Below are 25555 nucleotides of genomic sequence, written 5' to 3'. Positions count from 1 at the left end.
AATGTGTGAAAGTACACCTGACTTCCAGTCTGTAAAACACGGTCATTTGTTTTAAACAACATGTGTACATGGTCACCATGCGAGCTGGTGTTAATATCTGCAGTCATGCTACAGTCACGTTTTCCAGCCTATTCCTTTACAGAAGGCGTTTCGCCCCCAAGTGTGCTATTACACCAGGCTTACACCAGCACCAGCACCATCACGAGCATACTGGGCATTAAACATACTTCTTAGGTTGACAGATATAGTATCTGGTATAAGTTGTCTTTAACTTCTGGTCCACACTTAATGATCAACTACAAGAACATGCACTTACACTAAGGATTTTCCCATAACAGTTCTCAACAAATACTGTCATATTTCAAAAGAAAATCTGCAGACAGAAAAAGCCTGCTTCAGATGTTTAATTCTGAAAGCTGCATGTCCTGTAAAATTATCCTCAACCTAATTTATTCATGGTGTTTGGTACTGTCAAGAAACCGAACACTGGGCGGTCACATGACGCTGCTTGGTACTGAGCCTAATGCATGATTTTCTCTGTCTTTACTCATTTAACTGATTAAAGCTAATGCCACATTACAGTTTTGGGAAGACCATTGTAACATTAACACCCAGCTGGAATTGAGATTACATTAGCAACAATGACTGTAACAAAATGTCATAAATAGACAGTTTCTCCCTCTGCTTCATGGGCTGAAGGAGTAATAATCCCATTAGGGAACATTTTCTTTTTGCTTGCTTCGAGCCACAGTGAGGTCAGAGGTCATGGTCAGCTAAAGAACTCACAGATGCCCTCTCACTCTGAAAACCTTTCTTTTAAATGTAAATTGTTGGTCGCCAATATAGATGTGTTCTTCGGCTCTGTTGTCAATGAGTGTGTTTGTGTGTTAAAAACAGAGGGGACATGACTCTGACCAGAGGATCTTTCACCTATGCCAGTGGGGAAGAGTACCACGGCGAGTGGAAAGAAGGCAAGACAGTCCTGCTTCTCATTTTTAAATAAAGTGTGTGTGCAAGCATAACTTACTTAACTAGAGAGAGGAGACAAGCTTTCGCTTGCACCTTCTGTACTGTACATCTAGTCCTCATAAGTCTCTCGACGGCATCAATGTGTGATTTAACAGCCCAGTGAAAGGGAATGGTGAGACACTGACACACTGGGAAAATGCATTCAGTACAAAGTTTGGATTTAACAAAAGTATTCTGGTATGCTGGTACCCAATTTAAAGAACTGAAAACATTATCTACGTAAACAAAATATCAATATCAATCAATATTAATGTTATTTTGGCAAGGTTCCCCAGCACGCTACTTCTCTAAAGGATCTAATCTTTTTCACACATACCTGTTTAGCTAGACTCATACACTGTATTTCTTGTAGTTAAACATGGTCTTGTGCACACATTCAAGTAAAATGAGATCAAATTAAGAAATCTGTTACGGATTGTTTTGGCCAAAATATTAATGTAGTGAAAATCTTATATTGTGACATCCCTATATTAGCTTAGGTAACAGAACTCTCTGACTCTGGATGGCTTGAGGCTCATTAAATCATCAGCATGTAATGTTGTTGTATTATGGAGAAGCTAGCAGGAACAAATGTGAGTACCAGTGGCAGCACATTTCATGAATCCGCCTGGATGTGTGCATACTAACATGTTTAATCTTTGTCAAATTTTCACCTGTAGCAATGATTATGAGGATGCTTGCACTGCTTCAACTCTCTCTGAAACACACATTCAGTGATGTTAGTGACATGCAAGCCCAAGCTGTTTAATCAAATCCCAATTAGCTAGCATTGGCAACCCCTGACGAACAGAGACAGATTTACCAGCTCTGGCTTTGGATTTGGATCGTCTGGATTAGACTTTGGACCTGTTTGGGAAATCTTAGAGAGTCCTCTGTCAGCTTTTGCTGAGAAACCAACTACATCGAAATACTAGGAACATCATCATCCGGAGGGTTTAGTTCTATCTTGGAATCAGGGTTTGGGATGATTTTGAGCTGCTTTTAGGTCAACGCAAACACTGTAAACTTAATTTTAACTGGTTTATCCGTCCTCCTTAAAAGGCAACTTGGCCTACTTTTCCTGTTTGGCAAAAGCGTTCGTAATCCCGTTGTAACAGTTGCCCAGAAACCTGTAGGTGTGTGCCCTCTGACATGATTTCAAGCTTCAGTAGTGGATCATAGGTTACTAGGAGGGGACTGCAAGTACATTCCTTTACTGCTTTCAAAGTCTGGATCCTAAAGTGGAAATCCCTGCTAAAAAATCTGCTGGATTAGAGTGCTGTAATTCCCACCACACAGGAGGCAGATGGGACTCCTAATTCAGTAGTAAACCTTAGCTGACAGCAAGGGGGGGAGGATACCTAAATCTGAGCACGTACTGACTCGTGACATATGTAGTGGCTCTCCAATACCAAGTGAATGTAAAACCCTGAGCTGCATTTCAAGTTCAAATGTCAAGCTCAGTTGGTCATCTCTTGCAGTATAGTACATGCTATTAAGAAAGATTAATCCAAAAGAGGCTAAGTGGTTAGATGAGGCATGGTGACACCCATGTTGGTATAACGTGATTCTGCAAGGTTGTTTGCCTTGACAGGATTTCTTGTGTTTCCATCATCTGTTTGAAGTTTGAGCCATTACTCACTGTGATGTGCGACTTTCCAGGTCGGAGGCATGGTGTTGGCCAGCTCAAGTTTCAGGACGGAACCTGCTACTCTGGCCATTTTGAGAATGGACTCTTCCATGGCTCTGGTGTACTGCTCTTCACAGATGGATCCAGGTGAGTGAGCCAAAAAGAAAGCAGGTTTTGTCCTCAATTAAAAAAGGGACAAATGACTCCCTGCCCCTTTTTTCCACCGTTTCAGGTACGAAGGAGAATTTGCACACGGAAAGTTTCAAGGCGCAGGAGTCTTCAGTCGATATGACGGCATGAAGTTTGAAGGGGAATTCAAAGATGGACGTGTTGAGGGATATGGTAAGTCTGTTACACCACTGGAACATTTTCATCAGGATGTCTGCAGTGTCTCTGTGGTTGGTCATAGTGCCCTGTGTTTGTTCCTTCAGGGCTATTGACTTTCTCAGATGGAGCTCACGGTGTCCCACGAAACGAAGGCTTGTTTCAAAACCACAAGCTGCAAAAGAGAGAAAAGTGTCCAGGAGTTGTGCAGCGTGCGCAGGCTTCAGCCTCCAACGCTCGCTGTCTGGTACTTTGACTGTCATGGACCCTGGAGGAGACACAGTCAAGAGTTCCAGCACTTTCCAGGAGGGCCTCAAGGATGTGCACTAGTAAACTTCCCTCCAGCTCTTCTCTCTGTGTCTTTCTCTCTTTTTCACCATATCTCTTTTTTTCTTTTCCTGCATCTTCCATGCTTAGCCTTCACAGTGACTTGGAAGGCACATGCAGTTTGACCAAACAATGGCTTTCTGTACAACCAACTTGAAATGCTCAACACCATGACGCACACCTTTAACTTCACAAGTCATGTAAACACCAAATGGTGCTGGGTTCCCTTCTTCAAATTATTGTACTCATAATTAGTGTCTTAGTGTTTTTCTCAAGAAGAGTTAGCTTTCATACATCAAAACAATAATAGAATATGGGAGACCTCTCAGCGTTTGCTTTTTTCTGCTTTTTTAGGAACAGAAAAGTAAGTCTGTATAGAGAAGACTTGAGCCACTATATAGATCAATTTATCCTAAAAACATGCTGCAATCTATTACAACCGAGTGGTACTTAAAGGTCCCATGTGGGGTTTTGACCTCTGGCACTGCAAGCATGCAAAAGTGGACCTAAACAATGTACAATTCAAACATAATTAAAAAATATTAGCTTTACACATTTTCGATGACTAAGGGGATGCATTCCATGCGTTTGTCAGGCCAAACGGATGTGAATGTAAACATAACTTCTTTGTTTACAAAAACACTCCACAGCGCACCTTTAAAATCTCATCTAAATTTACAGTGCTGCTGCAAACTTTATCTTTGCGTGCATTATGTCCCTGATGTTTCTCCTTTTAGAAGATCAGTATTCACATTTGCCTTAAAGACATTTTGGTACAAGAGTGTAGTTACAGGGTATCCATCTGAAAATGAGAGGACATGCAGTTCCCTCTCCTCCCCTTCTCCTCTTCATCATTGGCCCGAAGGTGTCTGTTGTCCAAATGAATTTGAGGACTGTTTGAAGATGGCTTTAGTCCGAGGGAAACGTTGCTAAGCTGGTGCTGAGTTTCAGCTCCCATCACTCACTTGTCCAGTAACTCTCCCCCCTCCAATAAACCTCCCTCTCTCAGTGGAAATCATGGGAGAGGAGGTTTAACTCTGCTGGATAATTCTCTCATGTTTCCCCCTGTATCACCTGAAAGACTTGGATGACTGGACTTTCTCAAAGTTGTTAAATAATCAGAATTAAATGCATTGAATTAGGGACATATAGCTTAATTGAGGCAGCTGAATGAAATAATTTATAAACCAGATGTATATTTAAGAATATGTAATTATGTATGTGTTTTTCTGTGAGATGTACACGTATTCATTGTCATTGATTGTGTTTGTTCTGACCTTTCAAATGAATTAAGATATACTTGTTTGATTGGTCAGGTAGAAAGTGCTGTTACTGAGTTATTTATGACGTGGTTGAGTATTTTGAGAAATGTATTAACCATTATAGCCGATCGCAACTATTCTGTGATTACAGATGAATGCATTGTACTTGAACAGTATATAGGCCTTACAAAGCATTTGTAGACATGGCTTGTCTAGGGTTGCTACATAGAAATTCAACCAAAGACAATCAAATTATATTACAGGTAAGGAAGCCTGGAACAGTCAACAGGAGTTACATATGTAATTTCTTATAGCTGAACAATAAAGACAAATCAATGAGGACAAATCCACCTGGGGCTTTAGCGTGCAAAAAAACCAAAAGGACCGAAGATTAAACAGGGAATTGATATGAGATTATGTTGTAAATAGTCCTAAAGTGTCAAGCTTGGATTATTGCAGTTCCTGGTTTTCATTGTTATTATTTTCTATGAGGAAAAAATAATCAATATCTAATAACATGAACCCATACTGCTGCTCGCTTCAAATACCATCTTTGGCTGCAAAGTACAATCAGAAAGATTGAAGGTAACATTGGACACAGAAAAGCAGACCAGTGCATGCATCAGTACCACTATCTACAAGCACAAATTATACTTTCATGTATGTGCAGAGTGTGTAATGTCCTGCTTTTCAGATCATGTAATAGTATTTTTCCTACAGCTATTTCGGAGAAGGCACCTGCTCAAGCCTTCTCTTCCTACACACGCCGGCCTGAGTGGAATTTAATTCACAAGAATTCCACATCTATTTCCAACTGGAAACAAATGGTGCTTTAAAAGCGTGCCTGTACAGACTTTCACCTGCCTGGAAAATATCATTGCCATGGTTACCTTTTTTCCAGTAACAATATAATGTTGCTTTGAGTGCTCTTAGATAAAACTACTACACAGTATCACGTCATTCTCTTGGAATAGGTCGGAGTATGTATCACAAAGGCGGTAATGTGTGTAATAAAGCCTTGTGTTGGGAAAAGAAATGTGTTTCCATGCGCTCGGACACAGAAACATGACAGTAGTTCATTTTCAGATGATTATGCAGCCATTTCTGATATCCGAACACAAAGGCTGAGATGTGCACTATTTGAAGCTATAGGGAAGAAGTTCAACCATTTCATGGATAAACAGGTTCCTCTGGTTTTTGGCTGCTACACAGCACAAGGCAGAAGCCTACAGTGTTTCCCATCCCCCTTCTCATTCTACACCACTCTAGCCCTCCGCAACAGTTCAGCACAACAGCACACAGCTTTTAGCTCACATAGAACTGAAGACAACATAACTAAAGCTGTAAAACATATATACGAGTCCAACAGATTTGATCATTCTGATCTATAAACTTTATTATATTGACGATATAATGTGACAACTCTGTTAGGGTCAGGTTGACAAAATAAATGACAGCTCGGTCACGTAGTGTGTATAACCTTGTATTGCACATGTTACATGTCTCCGCTGAAGTCCCTGACAGTTACACAGCCGTGCTTGGAACAGGAAATACTGTTTGAGGCTGATAATGTATCTGATGAGTTGTCTACAATGAACACATTGCTTTTTAACAGAAGACTGCACTCTTTTCAAAACAGCATTTAACATTCACATTATGAATAACACTGCAGTAGCTGCTGAACAAAATGTGCTCACAAAATGAATGGCTGTATGTGTAATGACTAACTGCATAAACAACTACATTGCAAGCATTGGAGCAAGCTGTTGGTTTCCCCCGTGTGAATGACCAACCTCCCTCAGGAACATTTGAGCCACTGATGATAGAAGGAAAATATGCCCACTGAGCTCCCCTTGAATCCCTGACTTAAAGCGGGGACATACCAGCCATCTCTGCTATCGTCAGCTGACGCCTTAAACACAGTGCTACTGTGTGCTCTGGCCTTATCCGTCGCCTTGATAAAACAAGGACCTCTTGATGTATATTCAAATGCAGCTTCTGCATAGCACTATCTATTGATATTATTCAACTTACAAAGGCATCACAAATTAGATAGGAAACAGCCATAGGAGCGCTGCTCAGATAATAGAGCTCTTCAGAAGAGAACATCAAAAGCTAAAGCTTGGCAAAAACCTTTGAGAAATTCAGCTTTGTTTCCTTTTTTTTAAGATAAGCAGAGCATTTTGAATCTGTCACACCCAAGCTGACATTTGTTAATGTCAGAGTTCAGACAAATCTCAAAACCCCATGCACTGCAAAAGAAGGTTTTGTTGGTGAGCACATATAATGCAAATACTCAAATATGATGTACACAGACATACATTGATATAACAGAATGTATTTTGAACCTGAGACAGATAGTCGTATTATTATTATTGTTATGTCATAAAGAAAAAACGAGATGTAAATCTTTTGCACTATTCACTCCTCTCTGAAGGTGTTTTCAGGTCCCACCTCCTTCAGGTTGTCCAGTCTCTGCAGGGTCTCCATGATGTCAAACTGCCATTGTTTTACCTGCTGCACTGCGGTCACTCTCTCCTGTAACGCAGTTCTTACTGTCAGTGTGTTAGTAAGGGGTCGAATTGTGTGTACATTGTTGAGATATGAGCCACAGCATCTTAGCTTATTATATCCATTTAATAAGTGTCCTTTAAAAGAATACTTAAACATTTTGGGAATGTTTATCTGCTGCCTTGTCGAGGGTTGGATGTCTATGTCTATGTTAAATGTCTATGTAAGGCTACAGCAGCTAATCTCTTTTTTTAGTTAGATTAATTTATTTTAGCGTAACGACTGGAACATGGGGAAACAGTTAGCCTTGCTCTGTCTAAAGGTAACAGTACCCACCTACCAGCATCATAAAAGCTCATTAGGGAACACCTTAGATCTTGTGTATTTCATCAATAAATTTGAAATTGCCATTTAATTTGACTCCAGGAAGTTACTGTTAAAGGCAAAGAAATAGTCTGTCAACATTCTGTCATAAACAGCAAATTGATTTGGATTAAAAAAACAGTCTATATGCTAAGCTAACCTAACTGGCTGCTGGCTGTAGCATCATATTTAACATACAGATATGGCATGGTATTGATCGTCAATCTAAATTTAAGGTGGGGAAAGTCATTTGTAAATTTCCCAAAATGTCAAACTATTCCTTTAAAATCATCTTCAAGCTAAACCAAACATCAACATGAAGGGGTAGAAAAACTCACATGATTGATTATATTTGTTTCTGCCCCTGAAGCTATGAGCAGCTTCACTATCTTGTATCTGTTGAGACGCACAGCATCATGCAGGGCTGTGTCTCCTTCCTGAGAGTAGAATAAAATTATTAATGGCAAGAAATGAATTATAGAGATGATGAAACACAGAAGGGAAACACTCTGCTGAGCTGATGCCTACCCTGTCCCTGGAGTTGATTTTGGCACCACAGGACAGCAGGTACTCAACAATGGTGTTGTTGCCTGTTCTTGTGGCCACATGCAGAGGAGTGCTGTACAACTGCATTGTGGACATTGATATACAGTCATAGCCAAAGACATACTGGACACATAACTGTGTGTCAGTATCATACCGACGGTCTGTTCACGGATACACAAATATGAGTCGCGGTACCAATTAAGTCACAAATAAAATGCTCATTCACCTTATCTCTAGCATTCAGGTCAGCCCCGAGGCTTTTCAGGGCTTTGACAACATCCAGGCTTCCCCCTCTGCAGGCCCAGTGTATGGCCCTGGAACCCAACTGAAACACAGTAGGATGGTCCCATTCTATTAATAGCACTCACTTCAGGCCACTCGAGGCTGGAGCTTTAGTGAGTGAAGATAATCTCAACCAATCTCATCATCATCTTTACAAACAAGCCATGTGCCCACACGTCGTACTTGATCTTTAAAGTTGATATCGGCTCCTTTCTCTAAAAGCGTTTGGATGACTGCAATGTGTCCTTTCAGAGAGGCCCGGTGTAGTGCTGTCCTCTTTAACTGTAAAGATTAAATATATTATAAATAGAAATTACTATTAGTAGTATGTTGTAAATGTATCTGAGCTACTTCCACACAGGGAGGGCATACCTCATCATGGACATTAGGGTCCCCACCATCAGCCAGATACTTGTCTATTACATTCAGTTTGCCTTGACTGGCTGCATTCATGAATTCTGCAGTATCCGTGGGCCCTATCTGTCACACAGAAACACGCACGCACGCACACACACACACACACACACACACACACACACACACACACACACACACACACACACACACACACACACACACACACACACACACACACACACACACACACACACACACACACACACACAGGGACAGGAGAGAGAGCGATTACATTTTATATCTCTGTTTTGCACATGAACATAAGGTTTCTGAAAATTTCAGCTCACCACAGGGCTTTCCACAGACACCCTGGGCAAGTTTGTTTTCTTGATCTTTTTTTTCCTTTTGCACAGCTCTGTGATATTATCTCCTCCACTCAAGTCCAGAATCTCACAGTGTAGGTCTGAGGAGATCCTCCTCACTCTCTCCTCTGCCTGGAAAATGACAGAAACAGCGATAATGTAGAAAACACAACTGAAACACCCAGATGAGAGAGGTACTATTGGCTTTATAAAGCAAACGTGCCAAGTAGGCTAAGGGGTGTTGAGAGCTGGGAATGGAAGTGTTAATGTCAAAATAAATTCACAGCATAGTGCAAGCTAGGCTTGGCAATAACAAAAGTAACGTTCCCAAAAAATTGCCTGTTATGTGCTGTTGTATTGTATGAAGTTTATCTAAACCATTATTGACTTTGATAACCTCTTTTGCTTGCAGTTCATTTTTTCGTTCGGTTCAAATAAATTGAATATAAATTATTCTCAATCTATGTCAAAATAGACTGTGTTCTGTAGTGCTGTGTCAGAAATAAATGGTAAAAGTCAATTAGGCATAACAATAAAACAACTTTTAACCAAATGTCCTGATACACAAGGTTAACTGTTGGAGCAAACAGAATTATCATGGTTATGTATTTGAAAGGTAAAGGATATGAACAGGATATGTATGTGTACATTTAGATTTAAGTAAAACAGGATTTAGTGAAACTCTGGCAAATTAAATGTAACGCATCAGGTTATGATTGAAAAGAAAATGATCTAACTGCAAGCAATTTCATTTCAATATTGCAGTCCTTGACATTTGTTTTTCAATGTATCCACAAATGGTTGTTGAAGTAGGCTGACAGACATTTTATCCTCATGTTCGGGGCTTAACTTCAATGCTGAATTGTTTTCTAGGGTATAACAGCTCATTAATTCACATGTCCTCACATAAAATAACATGTTTTTAGAAATTAGGGCTTTTCAAATTGTGAGAGTGTGGCATGACTAACATTAATTATTTTTGATGAAAAAGATTCTCCCTCGTGGTGAGTTTATAATAATTATCATTCTAGGAGCCAAACTGTCATATCAATGAAAAATCATCACAAATTTCATGTTGGAAATGTTAGTATTTCTCTCACCTACCTGAGGTTTCTTCTCTATTCCTGTTTTATGGTCCATCCCATTGGCTGCCCACTGCACAGCCTCTTCCATCTCTGTTTGATACAAAAAAAGATAAAACAGTCAATAAAGTAAATTTTAAAAGCTGAAGCTTTTGAACTTTAACTAGTAACCTGGAGTAAAATCTGCCGGACTGTGTGTCACTTTATACAGAAGCGCTGCAAGCCCAAGTGACTTCCTGGCTAGAATACCGGGTTCATAGTGGGACATTGTGTCACCCCATCAAACAGGTGTGTGTGCACTTTGGTGTGTGTTTGCATGTATGTTTGTGTGCCAGCATAACAATCGCCCTCTCCTCTCTCTTTCCCTCTCCCTCTTTTCCTATCTGTCATGCACACGCAGTGTGTGTGTGTGTGTGTGTGTGTGTGTGTGTGTGTGTGTGTGTGTGTGTGTGTGTGTGTGTGTCCGTGTCCATCCAACCCTCAGGCATGTCATGCCCCGAGTCATGAGCCGTGGGTACATTCATTCCACAAGCTCCTGGTTTTACCCACTCCTGAGGCTGCACTAGTGTGTTCCTCTCTTCACAGGAGTACAACCCTCATTAACACACCGTTTTGGGGGATTATGTTATTTATAAAGGTTTCATTACTGCCAAGTGATACCTTGTAAATATCTGGTTGAAAGCACACCAACAATCAATCGCTGTCTAGACTCAGCTTTGGTATCTTTTCCAAACATTTTAAAGGTATATCAGACTAAACACACACACACACACACACATATCGAACAGTAGATATATGAATCTTTTTTGTGTGTGCATCAAACCTGAAAGGTGTGATACGGTGTTTCTTTATCACGTTTTCCTCACCATAAATTGGTTTTCCAGCCACTCCCCTTTTTTTCTTGCTGACATTTACATGGAGATTTCTATTGGATGGGACAATTGGTAACAGACATGCTTGATTACAGGCATTCCTGCCAGTGAGTGTGACTGAGTGACTGTTAATGTTTAACCTGTTATGGAGGGGGGCAGAGTTCAGGGAAGTAGGAAGCAGCAGAAGCCATTTTAGCTACACAAGGCACTGCTTTCCCTTCAAGCAAGTAGCACAGGCAAGCTGACAGTTAACCATCTGCTTACATCTCTACCAGGCTGGCTGTGAGTTATATAGTTCATATTACACAATTGATGATTCTCTTGATGTTTTACTTTGTAGAGACAATTTAAATATAGTGTTTATTTACATTTGATAGGGAAATTGGTAATACGGTATCATCAGATCTACAAATGCTTTGATGTTTTTATTAAGAATGTTTTTCTTTACTATAAAGAGAAGCGATGTTAGTGAATGACATTTTTGTTATTAAAGTACTTAGGTTATATGCACGACAGCCAGTTTAATGATGTGTGTGTTTCACGTGAAAGTACAGGTGCCATGGTGACACTGAATCACTTGAGTGTAGAGGCCCCAGACGACGGCTCTCCACTCCTGCCCGAGGCTACAGAGGCTGCAACACCAACACCAACACCTTTCTTTCACCGGCAGCAAGTCATCGCAAAGACTGACTCCAGGGATTTTGTTCTTGGCAGGTACATCTCTGCAGGTACTGTATTTATTTTGTGGACATGTGAATTAATGCTGTTGTCTATATTTTTTCTCTCCTGCAAAGGAGTGAAAACCTTGCCTTCAGTCTGCTGCTTCTCATTGGATGCTACTCGGCTATTCTGATTCCTGCATATCTCCCATTGGATAAAGTGGCAGCTCTCAGTGATGGCAGCCAACTTCCTGAAGATATGGTAAGGAGGCACACACTTAGCGATCATTTTGGATCATTTCTTCACTCTTACCTAACCTGTTTCTATGTTTGGGCCTCTCTTTAGGTTTTACTAAATCAGTCAGCCTCCCTGCTTTCAGGCCCCTGTCAGCCTCGCTGGTGTCTAAACCACCTCAAGCCCTTGTCATGTTCTGCAGGCCTCCTAGAAATCCCTGTGTTTGTGCAGCAGGGCAGGCCTGTGCCCTGGGATCTGTCCCCTCCTCTGGGGCTCCAGGGAAGTGAGGAGCATCTGGCCCTCGCTCTTGCGTCTCTGCCTCAGCCTGGCCTGCCTCCATCACTGAGTAGTAAAGGCAAATGCAGGAGATGTGTGGTGGTGGGCAATGGAGGGGTTCTACATGGGAGCCGTCTTGGATCCCATATAGATCAGTATGACATCATTATCAGGTATGTGCACCACTGTTAGACAGGCACAGGTGGAAGGATATCGTACTAGTGTGATAGATTATGGTGGCTATTTTTAACTCATGCTGATGGATTTTTTCCATAGCAGACAAAAATGTATTGAAGTTATGGAAAAAGCTTGAAAACATGGACTCCATCAACCAAACAAATAATGCATACATAAAATGAAGACTCTGTTACCAGGCTGAATAATGCTCCAGTGTCTGGCTACGAGAAAGACACTGGCTCTCGCACCACCATACGCCTGATTTACCCAGAGGCAGCACCTCACTCCGCAAACGAGTACAAAAACACCACCATGGTTGCTCTGGTGGTCTTTAAGAGCCTGGACCTGGACTGGCTCACTTCTGTCATCACCAAACGGCCTCTGGTAAGCCTATACATCACACGAACCATTGCACATAGAAACATTATATTACATAAGCCACGAGTGTCACAGCAACTCGTGCAGCAACACCAATATCACATCATCACACTCACTGCCTCACATGCTCTACTTCTTCTGTTTTGTTCTTCAATAGAGCTTCTGGTCCAAAATATGGTTCTGGAGGGCGGTGGTGGATGATATTCCACTGGGACCAGAGAACTTCAGGATCCTCCACCCGGAGATTATTCACAAGACAGGACTAGTTTTACAGAAATATGCTTTGAAACAGGGAAACGTGAGTTCTAACATGTTTTTCTCATGCTTTGTTGTTTGTCTTTATACACTACTGCATACAAATAGAAAAAAAGGAAACCTAGGACAATGGCCCTTTATTAGTGGCCTAACCTTTCCTGAATAATACATGGATATACCTGGCTCAGACGTGTCGACTTTGCTATAAACCTATGATGAAGGGAGTGAAAGATGAGCAAACACAACCTTCACTTAAAGAGGATAATGTGCTAATTTTAAAACCCTCTGACCTTTATAATGCGCTTTTCCTATAGAGCAATGTATCATACTCGTTGAAGAAGCAGATCAAAAAGCATTTTTTTTCTCTTCAAGTAGATGGTGCCAACACTGGGCGCCAGTGCGTTGGTGATGGCTTTGCAGCTGTGTGACCAGGTGAGCCTGGCAGGTTTCGGCTATGACATGCAGCACCCAGAGGCCAGGCTTCACTACTACGAGTCCATACACATGGAAGCAATGAAGGCTCAAGTAAATTTAGATTACTAAACAGTGATATGCATATTTAAGGCTTTAAGCATCATGTTTTTGATTTAACTTTGGCTCATTTCTATCATTATCATCCAGGTGGTGCACAACGTTAATGCTGAGAAACTCTTCTTAAGGGACCTGGTGGCTTCAGGAGCTGTGACGGACCTCACAGGAGCTCTATGAGTCAGCAGTGCAGAGACTGATAATGTACTGAACTCTACATGCACGCCTTCCTCTCACTGTGAGGCCGCGTGGAGTCCTCCATAACGATGCCCGGCTTGAAGAATCCTACACAGTGTGAACTGACCTTTAAAATACTCACAGTCTCCAGGGTTGACTGACGAGAGAGCAAATTAAAAGGTTAGACGAGCTCATGATTGGTGAGACTTAACCCATCATGTCCAGTAAATTCAACTAACTTATTGTCACTGTTACGCTTATAGTATTTGTCATATGGCTGAATAATTATGTCATCACACATGGGAACATGATCAGCGACTGACTTGACTGATTTCTAAAACTGATGTGATGGTTCAATGGTTCAAATAGTGTAATTTCAATTCTGTTTACAATGACTCAAACATATGAATGTGAGAGTACTGATATTTATTATCCCCACAGAATAATCTAAATTATTGGGCACATACAATGATGCATGCTTCATTCATACATGTTAAGACAATAGCAGTAGTAAAGGCAACAATGGACAGTGTCTGTATTTATAAAAATGTATCAGCTGCAGTTTTTTTAAAAAGTGAAACATTTAAAGTATAACTAATAAATAGAAAACAGGTCATAAGTGAGTATTCAAAAATATATTACAAAAGTCAAGATATTCTTAATATACTTCATACAAGACACATAACAGTGCATGTTGGTGTTCGACTGTGTTCATAAGTGTTCTAATTAACTAATTAATTTATTATAGGATAAATAACCTTACACACCATGAAAAAGGTGGAAACATGAAACACAAGCTGGACACCATATATCTATAGAGAGTGAGAGACTGTTTTTTCCAGTTGTTTGCAAAACAATAAACAAGTACTTTGGCTACTGTGACTCAGTTCGAGTGTGTGGGTGCAACTACAGCAGTGGATTGCGTGAAGGCTCCCACAGTTTGCTTGCCAGATGTCTGCAGTGCTGGAGGATGATCTCAGCGGGGATGACCCCCAGGTGAACTGTCAGCAGCTCGTAACACTTCACTACCTCACCCTGGTGATTCTTGCTGTAGTACCGGAGCAGCTTCCTGCAGGACACATTCCTTTCTACAGTCAGCAGCATGCTTGTTTGGATTAATCACTTCTATTTTTGGCATGAGCAGTTTACCTGTAGTAGTCCCAGGCAAGCATCCCAATGGGGGCAGAGTCATCCGGAAGGATGGGTATGTCCCCTGCCTCTAACTTGAAGCCCTGATTGATCAGATGAACAGCTTATAGGATGCTGTATTTTTTTACGTTTACAGTATTCCAGGGGGCTAAATAGATTTTTGGTGTAATCATGCATACTAAAACACGACATTCCAGTAACTTACGGTTTCATTTTCAAACCAGAGGAAGTAGCAGAAGTAGAAGTCTCCGTCTCGCAATGTTACTGTAGAGTAACCCTTCTGGAGATAACCCTGTGTTGTGTTGACCAGGCTCCACACCTTCAGGATAGATTAGTCAGGAGAAATTAATTTACGATTTGTTAATTAATTAACTATTGATGCTGTGAGCATTTTAAAAAGGAATAATTCATTTTTTTAGGGGAAATATGCTTATTTGCTTTGTTTCTCTTTCAACCATACGGTAAATGTGAAGCTAGACACAGTCATAGCTTAACTTAGGTCAAAGACTGGAAAGCTCACTTATAAAGATGTTATATGTTCTATTTAATCTGCAAAAAACATAGTGTTAATATTAGAATATAGAGCGGTTATGGGCAGGACTACTTCTTTGCCGTGAGTCTGGCAACTTTTTCCCCCTTGATTTTAGTGTTTATGCTAAGCTAAGCTAAGCGCAGATGTGAGAGTGGTATCTATTTTCTCATTAAAATCTTGCAAAAAAACAACAAATAAAGTGTTTCCCAAAATGTAAAACAGCTCCTTTAAGCAATAAATTATTTTTTTACAAATCAAAGCGAATAAATGTTGTAACCAACCAGTCACGTGAAATTATTTATTTAATTTTATAATGAAATATTACCGTTTCTTTGCCCTGAGAGCATCAACAGACTAAGATGAGACTTGAACGGCTTCTGGCGTGATTTATATCAATCGATCAGCAATTTAACGCCATAGTCGTTAGTTCTAAGTGGTGTACTTTAAGTATGACTGACCTTGCTTTTGATGAACTTAGCCACTGGTCCCTTCCCTAGCTCAGACGTGTTGCGTTCCGTCATGCTGAGCGATGGCGCAATCATTTGGCCGGTGGACCGGTCCACGCAGATAAAATGGATGAGGCCTGGGAAATCCTCCAGGTACGTGAGATCAACTGGGTCAAGATCAATACACTCAGGACAACTGTGAGTTATACTTTAAAGAGCTTTCGAGGCGTCTACATGTTGGAAAAAAAAAATGCATTCACTTCCAGAGATATTATAAATTCACACACAACAAGGCATCACATGGAGCGGGATTATTTTGCTGACAGGATATGACACCATAGTGATATTCCTTCTGCTTTTCACCAACAGGAAGTCCTTCCAGTCCATCAGTTTCTCTCTGGGAGACAGAGAAGGTGAGAGAAAATGAGTGAACAGAAAGAAAGTGAAAGAAAGAAGATACAGACATGAACAATTAATGATGCTGTTGTGGACTGCCTCACAGGTATATGTGTACTAAAAACTAGTTCCAAAAGTTCTCAATGGATTCAGATTTGAAAATGTCACAAATAAATGAACAACAATTATAGTGAGAAGAGATGTTGGGCTGACTGATACACACTTCACCATGGTCTGGGCTCGTTCCTGCAGACCGGGGGAGAGACGTTGAGGAATGTCACTTGGTCCATACTCAAGGAGGAAACACTGTCTGTATATCCCACACAGCTGAGTCTTCATCTTCCTACACGATAAAATGAGACTAAAACAAAAAATGTATGTAATCATTGAAATAGGCATCAAACTGCTTTGCTGTGAAGCATTTCAGCCAGCAGAGGGCTGCAGAAGACTTACTCTTTGTTGAACCCCGGTCCTCCTCTGGCGAAGGCTAAGTTCTTGAACTCTGTCCAGTCCCTTTGTAACTGCCCAGACTGGATAGAAAACAAAGGAACAGCTCCATATATAGTATAAAAACTATATATATATAAAAAATATATAACTATAACTATATATATATATATATATATATATATATATATACACACACACACACACACACACACTGAATACCTCGATTTATATCAATCGATATTTATATTCAGTGTGTGTTCAGTGTGTGTCAAGAGAAAACAGCCACAGTTCGTGGTGCAGTTAAGTGTAGTTCTTCAGCACATACAGGAACTATAAACTGTTTGAATGAATTATACTATAATAACAAAGGACGGTTGAAGGAAGGTTGAAAGTTCAGTACTATAACAGACTATGTGTTCGGAAAAAAACGCAATATGTTAAAGTACATATAGTTGATGTGTAGAAATTATTTTGGTGATGTTATTTTAGGATGGTAGGCATGTTTTGGTGAGATGTAAAACCTTTGCTTTGTATTTTGCACAAAATGTTGGTACATGTAAAAACACATACCTGTATCTCACTTGGCCCTAGGGCTTTGATAAATTTATCAAGTTTGTTGCGGACTTCATGGATAGTCGGATGGCCTCTAGTAGCAGCAGATCCTTCTTGGCCTTCATCTAGACGTTTCTCCAGTTTGGCAAAGGCCTCCAAAAACGTGTACACTGACATGGCCACTGCACTGGTGGGAATCTGACGATATAAAATTCGATGCTTAGGTGGTTCAACAAGGGAACAAAGATGTGTGTGTATACTGTGAACACTGAATAAAACTGTATTTAAATAAGTCCAGATAAATGTGTTACAAGGCCGCCCCCTGCTGGCCAACCAGCCACAACATGTGAAGAGAGGGAGGACGTTGTGTCTACATGACAGTAGTACAAACATTGAATTGTGTTGGTGTCCACAAACCTTTGTAAGCAGCACAAGTGTGATGCCAGGCCACAGTGGCAGACAGTACATAGAGTGAGGCATCATGGGATACAGCCCATCTTTAAGTGACACCTCTAGGAAGACTCTGCGAGGGGTTGAAGGGTCGGGCGGAGGAACTTCCAGAGTCTGCAAGCTGTCCTCTGCCATCTGAAGGCATTTTAATTCATCAAGTCGACAGGTCTCATTTTGTTTATTTTGCGTTGAATCAGGATTAAGTCTTAGAAAGAAACATTCTCACCTGGACGTCAGGGTCCACAAACTCAAACACAGGTGTACTTCCTCTCACCGGCTTGTCTCCTGACATACAAACATGAAGACAACATACAAGTTACTGCCATTGTTATAATGTTAAATGAGAAATAACTGACTGAATGTGAATACACATATTGTTCTACACAACCCACCTGAACTGCTCGAGTCCCTGTCTGTAGGGGAGGGCTCTGGAGTGTAAAAGCTTTCATGACCAGAGCCGGATGTACTCTCAACATCCTTCACAGACAAACACACAAGGTGCACAGGAACAGACAATAAACAATCAGAAACAAGGTGACCAACATTTTTCTGTTGTTGCCATGTGACTGCATTTTCTACCTCAGGATTTGGATCATCCAGGTCTGTGTTGCTAGGATACATATTCTGTGCCATGATGATGATGGCCAGGAGGTCTGAGGTGGAGAGTGTGCTCGCATTGCGGCTAGAAGGAGTGGCAGAGCAAAGAGACGGCATCTTTGATAAAGAAATCTTAAATGAAATATAATGAAGCCTCTTCCCTGACATAGAAGTTATAAATAAGAAATAGTGCAAGTTGTGGAATAAATGTGAAGGGTTTATGGACACATATGTACCTGGAGTAGAATGCGAGGAGCTTGGTGTGAACCAGGATGAAGGCGTGCATCACCTCCTCTCCTGCTCGCTCTACACTGCTGTTCAGCTGCTGAACTAAACGGCGCTCCAGGAACTCGATGCACTGCTCACACAGCGTGGGGTGGATCAGCCTCTCCACTGCCTGAGAGAGGGAGGAGACAACACAAGAGTGTCAGTGTTAATGGCAATCTTAAACATTGCTTACATCACTTCCTGAGTACTGAAAGTGATCTGACCTTTAAACATGTACAAACTGGCTTTTAAAATAGTGTAGACCAAAAATGACCTGTGTCTCTAATGGGAAAGAAGACTAAAGGATGGCTGGTGTGTCAAGTGTTTTTTAGGGGTATGATTAATTTATTTAACCAAAGAAAAACTTTCCCAAGGCATTGTACTTATGAAAGGGGAATCCAACCTATATTCATATTGTTACTTAGAAAAATAGGGAGTTACAGATTAGATGCAATAGGACAGAATTCTACATTTTTAGAATAACAATTTAAATGTGAAGTTATAACTGTTTCCCTGAATAGCTGAGTAGACAGCCTTATAGACATGAACCATGAGCTTGTCATTCCCTCCTAAACACACAAAATGAAAGATAGTATCACAGACCTATAACAGACATAGTTAAACGCACAGATAATTTGTAAAAAAAAAAAAAAAAAAAAAGGTATAGGGAGGCAAAAATATAATATAAACACCTATTTAAACTGGACTTCCTGCCCATTCCTGCCATCTAGTGGTTAACGGTTCCACATTCTAAATCTTATGGAGTCATACAGGACTCCTGTGGGGATAAAGATATTAGCTTGAATCGGCATGAAATTGGCAAGCGTGTGCACTCCGCTGTAAAGCTTTGTATTCTGGTATTGTCTTGACCCCATATAATCTGCTGAGGAAAACATTTGCAGAATAAAATCTATACCAAACCTAATTTCTTTTTGAAACAAGACAAAATAAAGTGACACTTTTCCTGATGTATAAAGTAGCAAAGCATTGCACCTCCACTAAGAAGCTCTGGTCGTTCTCTCGGAGGTGGCTGTAGGTCTCCAGCAGGCTCTGGAGAAGCTTCCACAGCCGCTCTCTTTGCTCCGTGTCCTGAGGACGCAGCCTGGTGACAAACCCAGTTCATATATCAACCAGATGCCTATTAAAACGGTCAGGTATCAAGACGGACTGCACAAAATGTCTTACTCTCTCCTGAGGAGGTTACTGCTGAGGGTGACCATGCCAAACATGACCTCGATCATCTTCTTCATCACATAGATCTTCCTCCTCAGTTCACCCTCTCCCTCCTCACCGTCTCCATTCACAGCAATGTAGAGACACTCGTCGAACTGGGGAGGACACAAATCAGCTTGCTATGAATAAAATAGAAAATGAAGTAAAGATAATAATAATAATAATAATAATAATAATACAATACATTTTATTTGTATATCGCTTTAAAAGGGTATTCAAAGGAACCTTACATGTTAAAAACTGCAACAATAAACGCAATAACAATATAAACAAAGCAGAGAGGTGACATTATAACAGTAGGAGGGGAAGCATGTAGACTCTACATGCTTCCCCTCCTACTGTTATATGCTACATTGTAGAGGATAAAGAGGAGGGGACCGAGTACCAAACCCTGTGGGACACCTTGAGAGACTTGGGCTGTGTCAGAGTTGAATTAATTGATACTAATGAACTGGTGGTGTTCAGTGAGGTATGAACCGGGAGAGGGCGGTGCCAGTGATATGGAGGGAGGAGGTTGATGGTTCGAAGGCTGCACTGAGGTCTAGTAGGATTAGGATGTTGAGGGAGTGCTCCTCTGAGGAGAGGAGGAGGTAATTGGTGACTTTGATTAAGGTGGATTCCGTGCTCTGATGAGATCTGAATCCGGATTGAAATGGTTCATACAGTTGGTTGGAGTCTAGGTGAGTGGCCAGTTGGTTGAAGAATTCAACCACAAATTTTTGCTTCATAGAATGACAGGAAGGAGTTACATTTCTCTACTGTGAAGGAGTGGGAGAGATTGTCCACAGGTTTGAGAAGTTTGTTTATTGCGGAGAAGCGGACCTTGCGGTTGGCGGAACCGGAGTGAATGTTGCCAGAGTAGTAGGTGGAGCGTGTGTACTGTGAGTTGCCTAGCTACGCTAGCACCAAAGCTAAAAGCTAAAAGCTAAAAACAAGCCTGATGTAGCCTGGGCAGGCTTTCCGGTCTGGGGAACGTTAAGCTTAAAAGGTCAAGTGTGTGTTGGCTGACATCATACGCATAGTTTAAAACATATGAACAACCATGATCTAAAAAGTGTAGCCTTAAATGTGGCTTAAAACTGGATAAAAATGTAAATTTATGAAAGGGGAACGGACAACATGATTGTTTCAAACTATCCTCTAGGGCAGTGGTTCTCAAATGGGGGTATGTGTACCCCTGGGGGTACGTGAAGGCAATCCAGGGGGTACGTGAGATTTAAAAAATATATATTTAAAATTAGCATCCATTCAAAAATCCTTTAAAAATAGTTATTTAATAAATATTCAATAAAATATAAGTGTAAGTTCATAAACTGAATCCAATGCAACAATGCAATCTTCAGTGTTGACAGTTTAATAAATCAGACACTGATGGCAGAGCGCTGTGTATTACATCTTTTTTTCAACCAAAAATGCTTTGCGCTGGTTAGGGGGTACTTGGCTGAAAAAATATTCCACAGGGGGTACATCACTGAAAAAAGGTTGAGAACCACTGCTCTAGGGAGTCAAACATTTGCATGAGAAAGACTTCAAAGGCTGCTGAAACTAAATGGACCACAAGCAAAGTATATCATGCGCTCATGCGCTGAAGGAGGACAAAGCCCGGTTTGATTCCTTAACAAGACTCACATGATAAACATGACGCTTAACTGTAAGAGCGCCCTGCATTTAGGTCACAGTCCTATTGCTGTTGGCCAGGCAAAGTTCAAGAATGAAGGAATCTGCTTTACACATGAAGGCTTTTTAAAACAAGGTCAACAGTCACAAAATCACTGCCATTTTATGTTTTACTGATTATGGGTGGTTAAAGCAGTCTCGTGATTTGTGCAGGTATTGAAAAAATGACTGTTGAGGAAGTCAGCCGCTACCTTGTGTAGGATGTAGATATGGTTGTTTTCTGTGGTGAAGGAGGTGTAGCTTTCACCCAGCCTGTCCACCATGGTAATGCAGGAGATAATAATGGGAGCAAACAGAGTGCTGATGCTGTCCTCGAAGGCTGGAAGCTGACCATCACAACAAAGAAAGGAAAGAATTGAAGGTAATGAGTTATTCAAACAGCTACAGGAAGCCAGTTTAAAGGCGTACACACAGTATCTGTATATTTTATTCCTCTTTACCCCCTGGCCGTCCTCTTGAGACGCCCCATACTGCTGCTGGACATTCTGCTGAAATTCTGGGTCAGTCCAGTGGAAGAGGACTTCGGCGCTGTCACTGGCTATCAGGAAGCACTTCATCTGGACCACAGATGCACTCCTGTCTTGCTTTGCTGTGCTGCCTTATTTACGCCAACCTCTCCACATGCATTGTGCTATAAAGAAAAAGGTCAAAAGTATTGAAGCAAAAGATATGAAACGGAGTCTGGAACATTATTTTCACGCAGGCCTAGTTATATAATAAAACTGTCGCCACTGGAGAAACTGAAAGCAAGGAGAAACTTTTTCCCACACTCTATTGCTCTTTGACCTTAAATAAGCAGTATCTAAGAGCTGATATTTTATCAAGGACAACCTCTGGTGGGAGTATAGATAAAAAAAAAAGTAAGGTCAGAGGCAAAAATGCCAACTGTAAAGGATTTCGGGACACTGTCAGTCAAAGCACATATAAGAGTCTTGTGTATTCCCATTCACTGACCTTGAAATGCAATTTGCAAGAGATATATTCTAATTCAGCTTTTTGAGGTACTTTGTCATCCTTGGAGATCTAGTGAAATCAGCCTTAACTTGATGATAAGTTGGTGACTGAGCTTTGTAAACTTATTGCTCTCTGAAATCGGCTTACTCCAAATATTTAAAAAAAAAAAAAAAGAACCTCAAAGACTAAATCAACATTAAACTTAACATACTATCTTTTACATTTAGTACAGAGTACCTTTTTTTCTTTTAAAACAACTCTTTGTAAGGTATCGGATTACATTTGGACACATATTTACATCACAAAGCAGAATCGCAAAGGTGTTTAATTAGATAATGCTCATCAGGAAATACTATTGTGAAATCTTTCTGGTCTAGTCTCACCGTCTTAAAAAGGCATAACAAACGTGATTGCAACACTTCCTTAATTTTCTAACCATCACCAAAGTCGTGCACACAGCCTGCAGTGCTCAACCCTCAACAAATGCATTCGATCATGTTAATGTGCTGTGAGTGTGCGTTTTGAAATTATTTTGAAATGAACCCAGTACTGATAACCTAATATCTGCTGTATCTAATATGAACTGTACATGGGAAGTCATACATGAAACAAATGTACATTTTCAGAAATATACAGATTTTCCCACAATCACATGTGTAACTATATGCAGTTGGCGGAATTACTAAATGCATTTATTCAAGTGCTGAAGTGAGGTACTTTCTACTCCACTACATTCAGAGGGAAATATTGTACTTTTCACTTCATTCATCAAGACCATGATCAGTCTCCTAGCGAGCATGTGATTATGTTTGCTTCTTCCTACTGTACAATTTATGTGCGAATAAATGATTATTATTATTACATTAATATGACGGTTTAAGTTATTTTAAAAATTAAGATTTGTGCATATGAAGAGCTTAAAAAAAATGATTTCTTATATATTAAACTACCAAACAGTAAATACAACAGCTGAGGAGATTAGTCCAATTGACAGAAAATGAATTGGAAACTATTTTGAAAGTTGTTTGAGTCCTGTGTCATACAAAAGCATTTCACGAATGTGCAGTTTTTCTGCTCATCCATTTAAGTATTTTTTATCATTTAGAATTTTGTACTATTGGTTGGACTAAACAAGCATTGTGAAGTTGTCGCTTGGGTTTTTGAGAACTTGTGATTGTCATGTTTCACTATTTTTATAAACCAAGCAACCTCTTGTTAAACAAGAAAATAATCAGAAGATGAATCTATAATAAAAATAATCATTAGTTGAAATTTGATACAAAAACTACAGTAAAATCCTGCTTTAACAATAATGCATGGATAATGATAATCTAATGGTAGAATATGAAGTGAAACATTTTTCAGCATTGAGTTCTATTACTTTGATACTTTGAGTACTTACATAGGGCTGCTTTTACTTTAGGTGACAATTTCAATAAAATACTTTTTACGAGTAGTTTTACAGTATTTTCACTTTTACCCAAGTAAAGGCTATGAATAACACTTCCTACACCACTGACTGTATGAGCCTGTGTGTAGGTCACATGGTTTATTTCAGCTGATGCCGAACAATTAAATACTTTTTATTAGAAGAAGCTGTTCCAATCCGTAAATGACATCCCGTGTTTTACCTGAAGCCCTCAGTTACTTCCCCTAACTTTTAACTTCCTTGATGCACGCGGTCTGTCCATGCACAAAACAAACACACTGTTACACTGGAACGACTCACTTTGTGTTTTCTGCGACGGATGATCACAGCATCTCAGTCCAGTGTCTCTGTGGTCCGAAGCTTTAGCTGTCCTCGGCTGGCGGACGTGTTCATCGCGGCTGCTATCTGGTCTCGACCCAACCTGCTTCCTCCCACACACACACACAACGCTGGGTCATGTGACACCAGCAGCAGGAAGTGTGTGCGCTGATGTTAACAACAGTTATTTGATGGCAAGCTATGAGGATGTTGTGAGACCGCTCCTGGATCAGAGTTCGTAGTACATGTGCATGTCCTTCTCAATGGGCTGCCCTCATCCAGGAGCCTGGTGAAGAAATCACGCGCTGGTGCCTAAAGTGGGTCACATGACTGAGAGGCTGCTTTGGTATTTGTGGAATGCAGTTTAATGGATGAGATGGAGATTTGACGTCGAGTTTGCCATGTTGTGCAAATTGCTAAGAAAAGTAAGCCTAATAAAGTAATCCACATGTGAAATATGTGTGAACACCACACAGAGCAAAATCTGAAAACACTATTAGTGATTTTTTATTTTTTATTTGTTTTTTACACACAGAGGAAAAAGAGAAATGATGAAGACCACAATAATACAAAGATTGATGCCTGTGGGCTGGATTTTTTTTTTTTAAATTAACTTTTAAATTGATAAGACAACAAATGGAATTCTTATCAATAAGGATACGCTATGAGTGGATACATACATGGACCTGAATACATTAAAAAGTCCCAGCACTCAGCTTATGTCTTGTGTATTTAAAGTAATTCCATTTAAAAATGTATAAGACAAGTAAACGCAGCAAAGCAGAACGTTAACACACTACTATGGGAAAAAACCCCATTATTTATTGGAAAAATAGGAAATTCTCAATACACTATAAACTCAATATTGAACGTCCCATATACAGTACCAGTCAAAAGTTTGGACACACCTTCTCATTCAATGGTTTTTCTTTATTTTTATTTTTATTTTTTTCTACATTGTAGATTAATATTGAAGACATCCAAACTATGAAGGAACACATATGGAATTATGTGGTAAACAAACAATTGCTCAACAAACCAGAATATGTTTTATATTTTAGATTCTTCAAAGTAGTTGAATGAGAAGATGTGTCCAAACTTTTGAATGGTACTGTATATTAAAACATTTTTCATCGAGGGAGCAACTTAGCAGACATACATTATATATATTCTGCATATACACAGATATACACGCACCAAACACTAGGCTGTTTCTCAGAGAATGTTTTGATGGCTATAACAAATCTGTGTTGTATCACAATATTCAGCACAGATTGTATGTTTGGCTTCTGAGCTCAGCAAAGAACCTCATAGTAACATAAATATTTATGTTTTATTAACCTTGCTTGGTTCAAAATGGTCCAAAATGCCAAGAGAGTTCTCCGTTGTGGGCCAGAGTCTAATCTAGTCCATCAGTTTTCTGTGGATCCAGCGTCCATGGAAGTCTTATTTAAGCTGACTCCTGTATATACAGAGTAAACATCATGAAATCCT

General features: G+C 40.2%; 4 protein-coding genes across 5 annotated transcripts; 2 read left to right on the top strand and 2 right to left on the bottom strand.

The window, feature by feature from the left end:
- The first annotated feature begins 892 nt into the window (after positions 1-892).
- morn4 (MORN repeat containing 4) lies at positions 893-3225 on the top strand. Its single transcript, XM_054600812.1, has 4 exons — positions 893-971; positions 2671-2785; positions 2871-2980; positions 3070-3225. Exons 1-4 carry the CDS (start codon positions 905-907, stop codon positions 3216-3218), a joined length of 441 nt encoding a protein of 146 aa, XP_054456787.1. The 5' UTR covers positions 893-904; the 3' UTR covers positions 3219-3225.
- Positions 3226-6831: 3606 nt separating this feature from the next.
- Positions 6832-10150, bottom strand: ankrd2 (ankyrin repeat domain 2 (stretch responsive muscle)). The gene is made up of 8 exons (XM_054600612.1): positions 10077-10150; positions 8958-9104; positions 8626-8733; positions 8437-8535; positions 8198-8296; positions 7954-8052; positions 7764-7862; positions 6832-7089 (listed from the first exon to the last, which is right to left on the bottom strand). Exons 1-8 carry the CDS (start codon positions 10143-10145, stop codon positions 6973-6975), a joined length of 837 nt encoding a protein of 278 aa, XP_054456587.1. The 5' UTR covers positions 10146-10150; the 3' UTR covers positions 6832-6972.
- Positions 10151-11108: 958 nt separating this feature from the next.
- Positions 11109-13618, top strand: st3gal7 (ST3 beta-galactoside alpha-2,3-sialyltransferase 7). 2 transcript variants are annotated; one of them, XM_054600286.1, is made up of 8 exons: positions 11109-11208; positions 11481-11640; positions 11721-11847; positions 11932-12269; positions 12471-12657; positions 12809-12949; positions 13282-13431; positions 13528-13618. In XM_054600286.1, exons 2-8 carry the CDS (start codon positions 11486-11488, stop codon positions 13612-13614), a joined length of 1185 nt encoding a protein of 394 aa, XP_054456261.1. In that variant the 5' UTR covers positions 11109-11208; positions 11481-11485; the 3' UTR covers positions 13615-13618. The 2 variants fall into 2 exon arrangements, with proteins under 2 accessions (XP_054456261.1, XP_054456262.1); XM_054600287.1 differs by having other exon boundaries at positions 11476-11640.
- Positions 13619-14517: 899 nt separating this feature from the next.
- Positions 14518-24364, bottom strand: hps1 (HPS1 biogenesis of lysosomal organelles complex 3 subunit 1). The gene is made up of 18 exons (XM_054600285.1): positions 24044-24364; positions 21801-21991; positions 21552-21686; positions 19636-19778; positions 19444-19552; positions 18420-18580; positions 18166-18268; positions 17979-18063; positions 17813-17871; positions 17554-17721; positions 17155-17334; positions 16588-16664; positions 16358-16495; positions 16071-16135; positions 15751-15896; positions 14966-15079; positions 14761-14843; positions 14518-14680 (listed from the first exon to the last, which is right to left on the bottom strand). Exons 2-18 carry the CDS (start codon positions 21915-21917, stop codon positions 14518-14520), a joined length of 2046 nt encoding a protein of 681 aa, XP_054456260.1. The 5' UTR covers positions 21918-21991; positions 24044-24364.
- Between the last annotated feature and the right edge of the window lie 1191 nt (positions 24365-25555).

Source organism: Anoplopoma fimbria, chromosome 6 (assembly GCF_027596085.1).
Source record: "Anoplopoma fimbria isolate UVic2021 breed Golden Eagle Sablefish chromosome 6, Afim_UVic_2022, whole genome shotgun sequence".
NCBI classification, from domain to species: domain Eukaryota; kingdom Metazoa; phylum Chordata; class Actinopteri; order Perciformes; family Anoplopomatidae; genus Anoplopoma; species Anoplopoma fimbria.
Note: the sequence above shows the minus strand (reverse complement) of the source record. Positions and strands in the feature narration are given on the sequence as shown.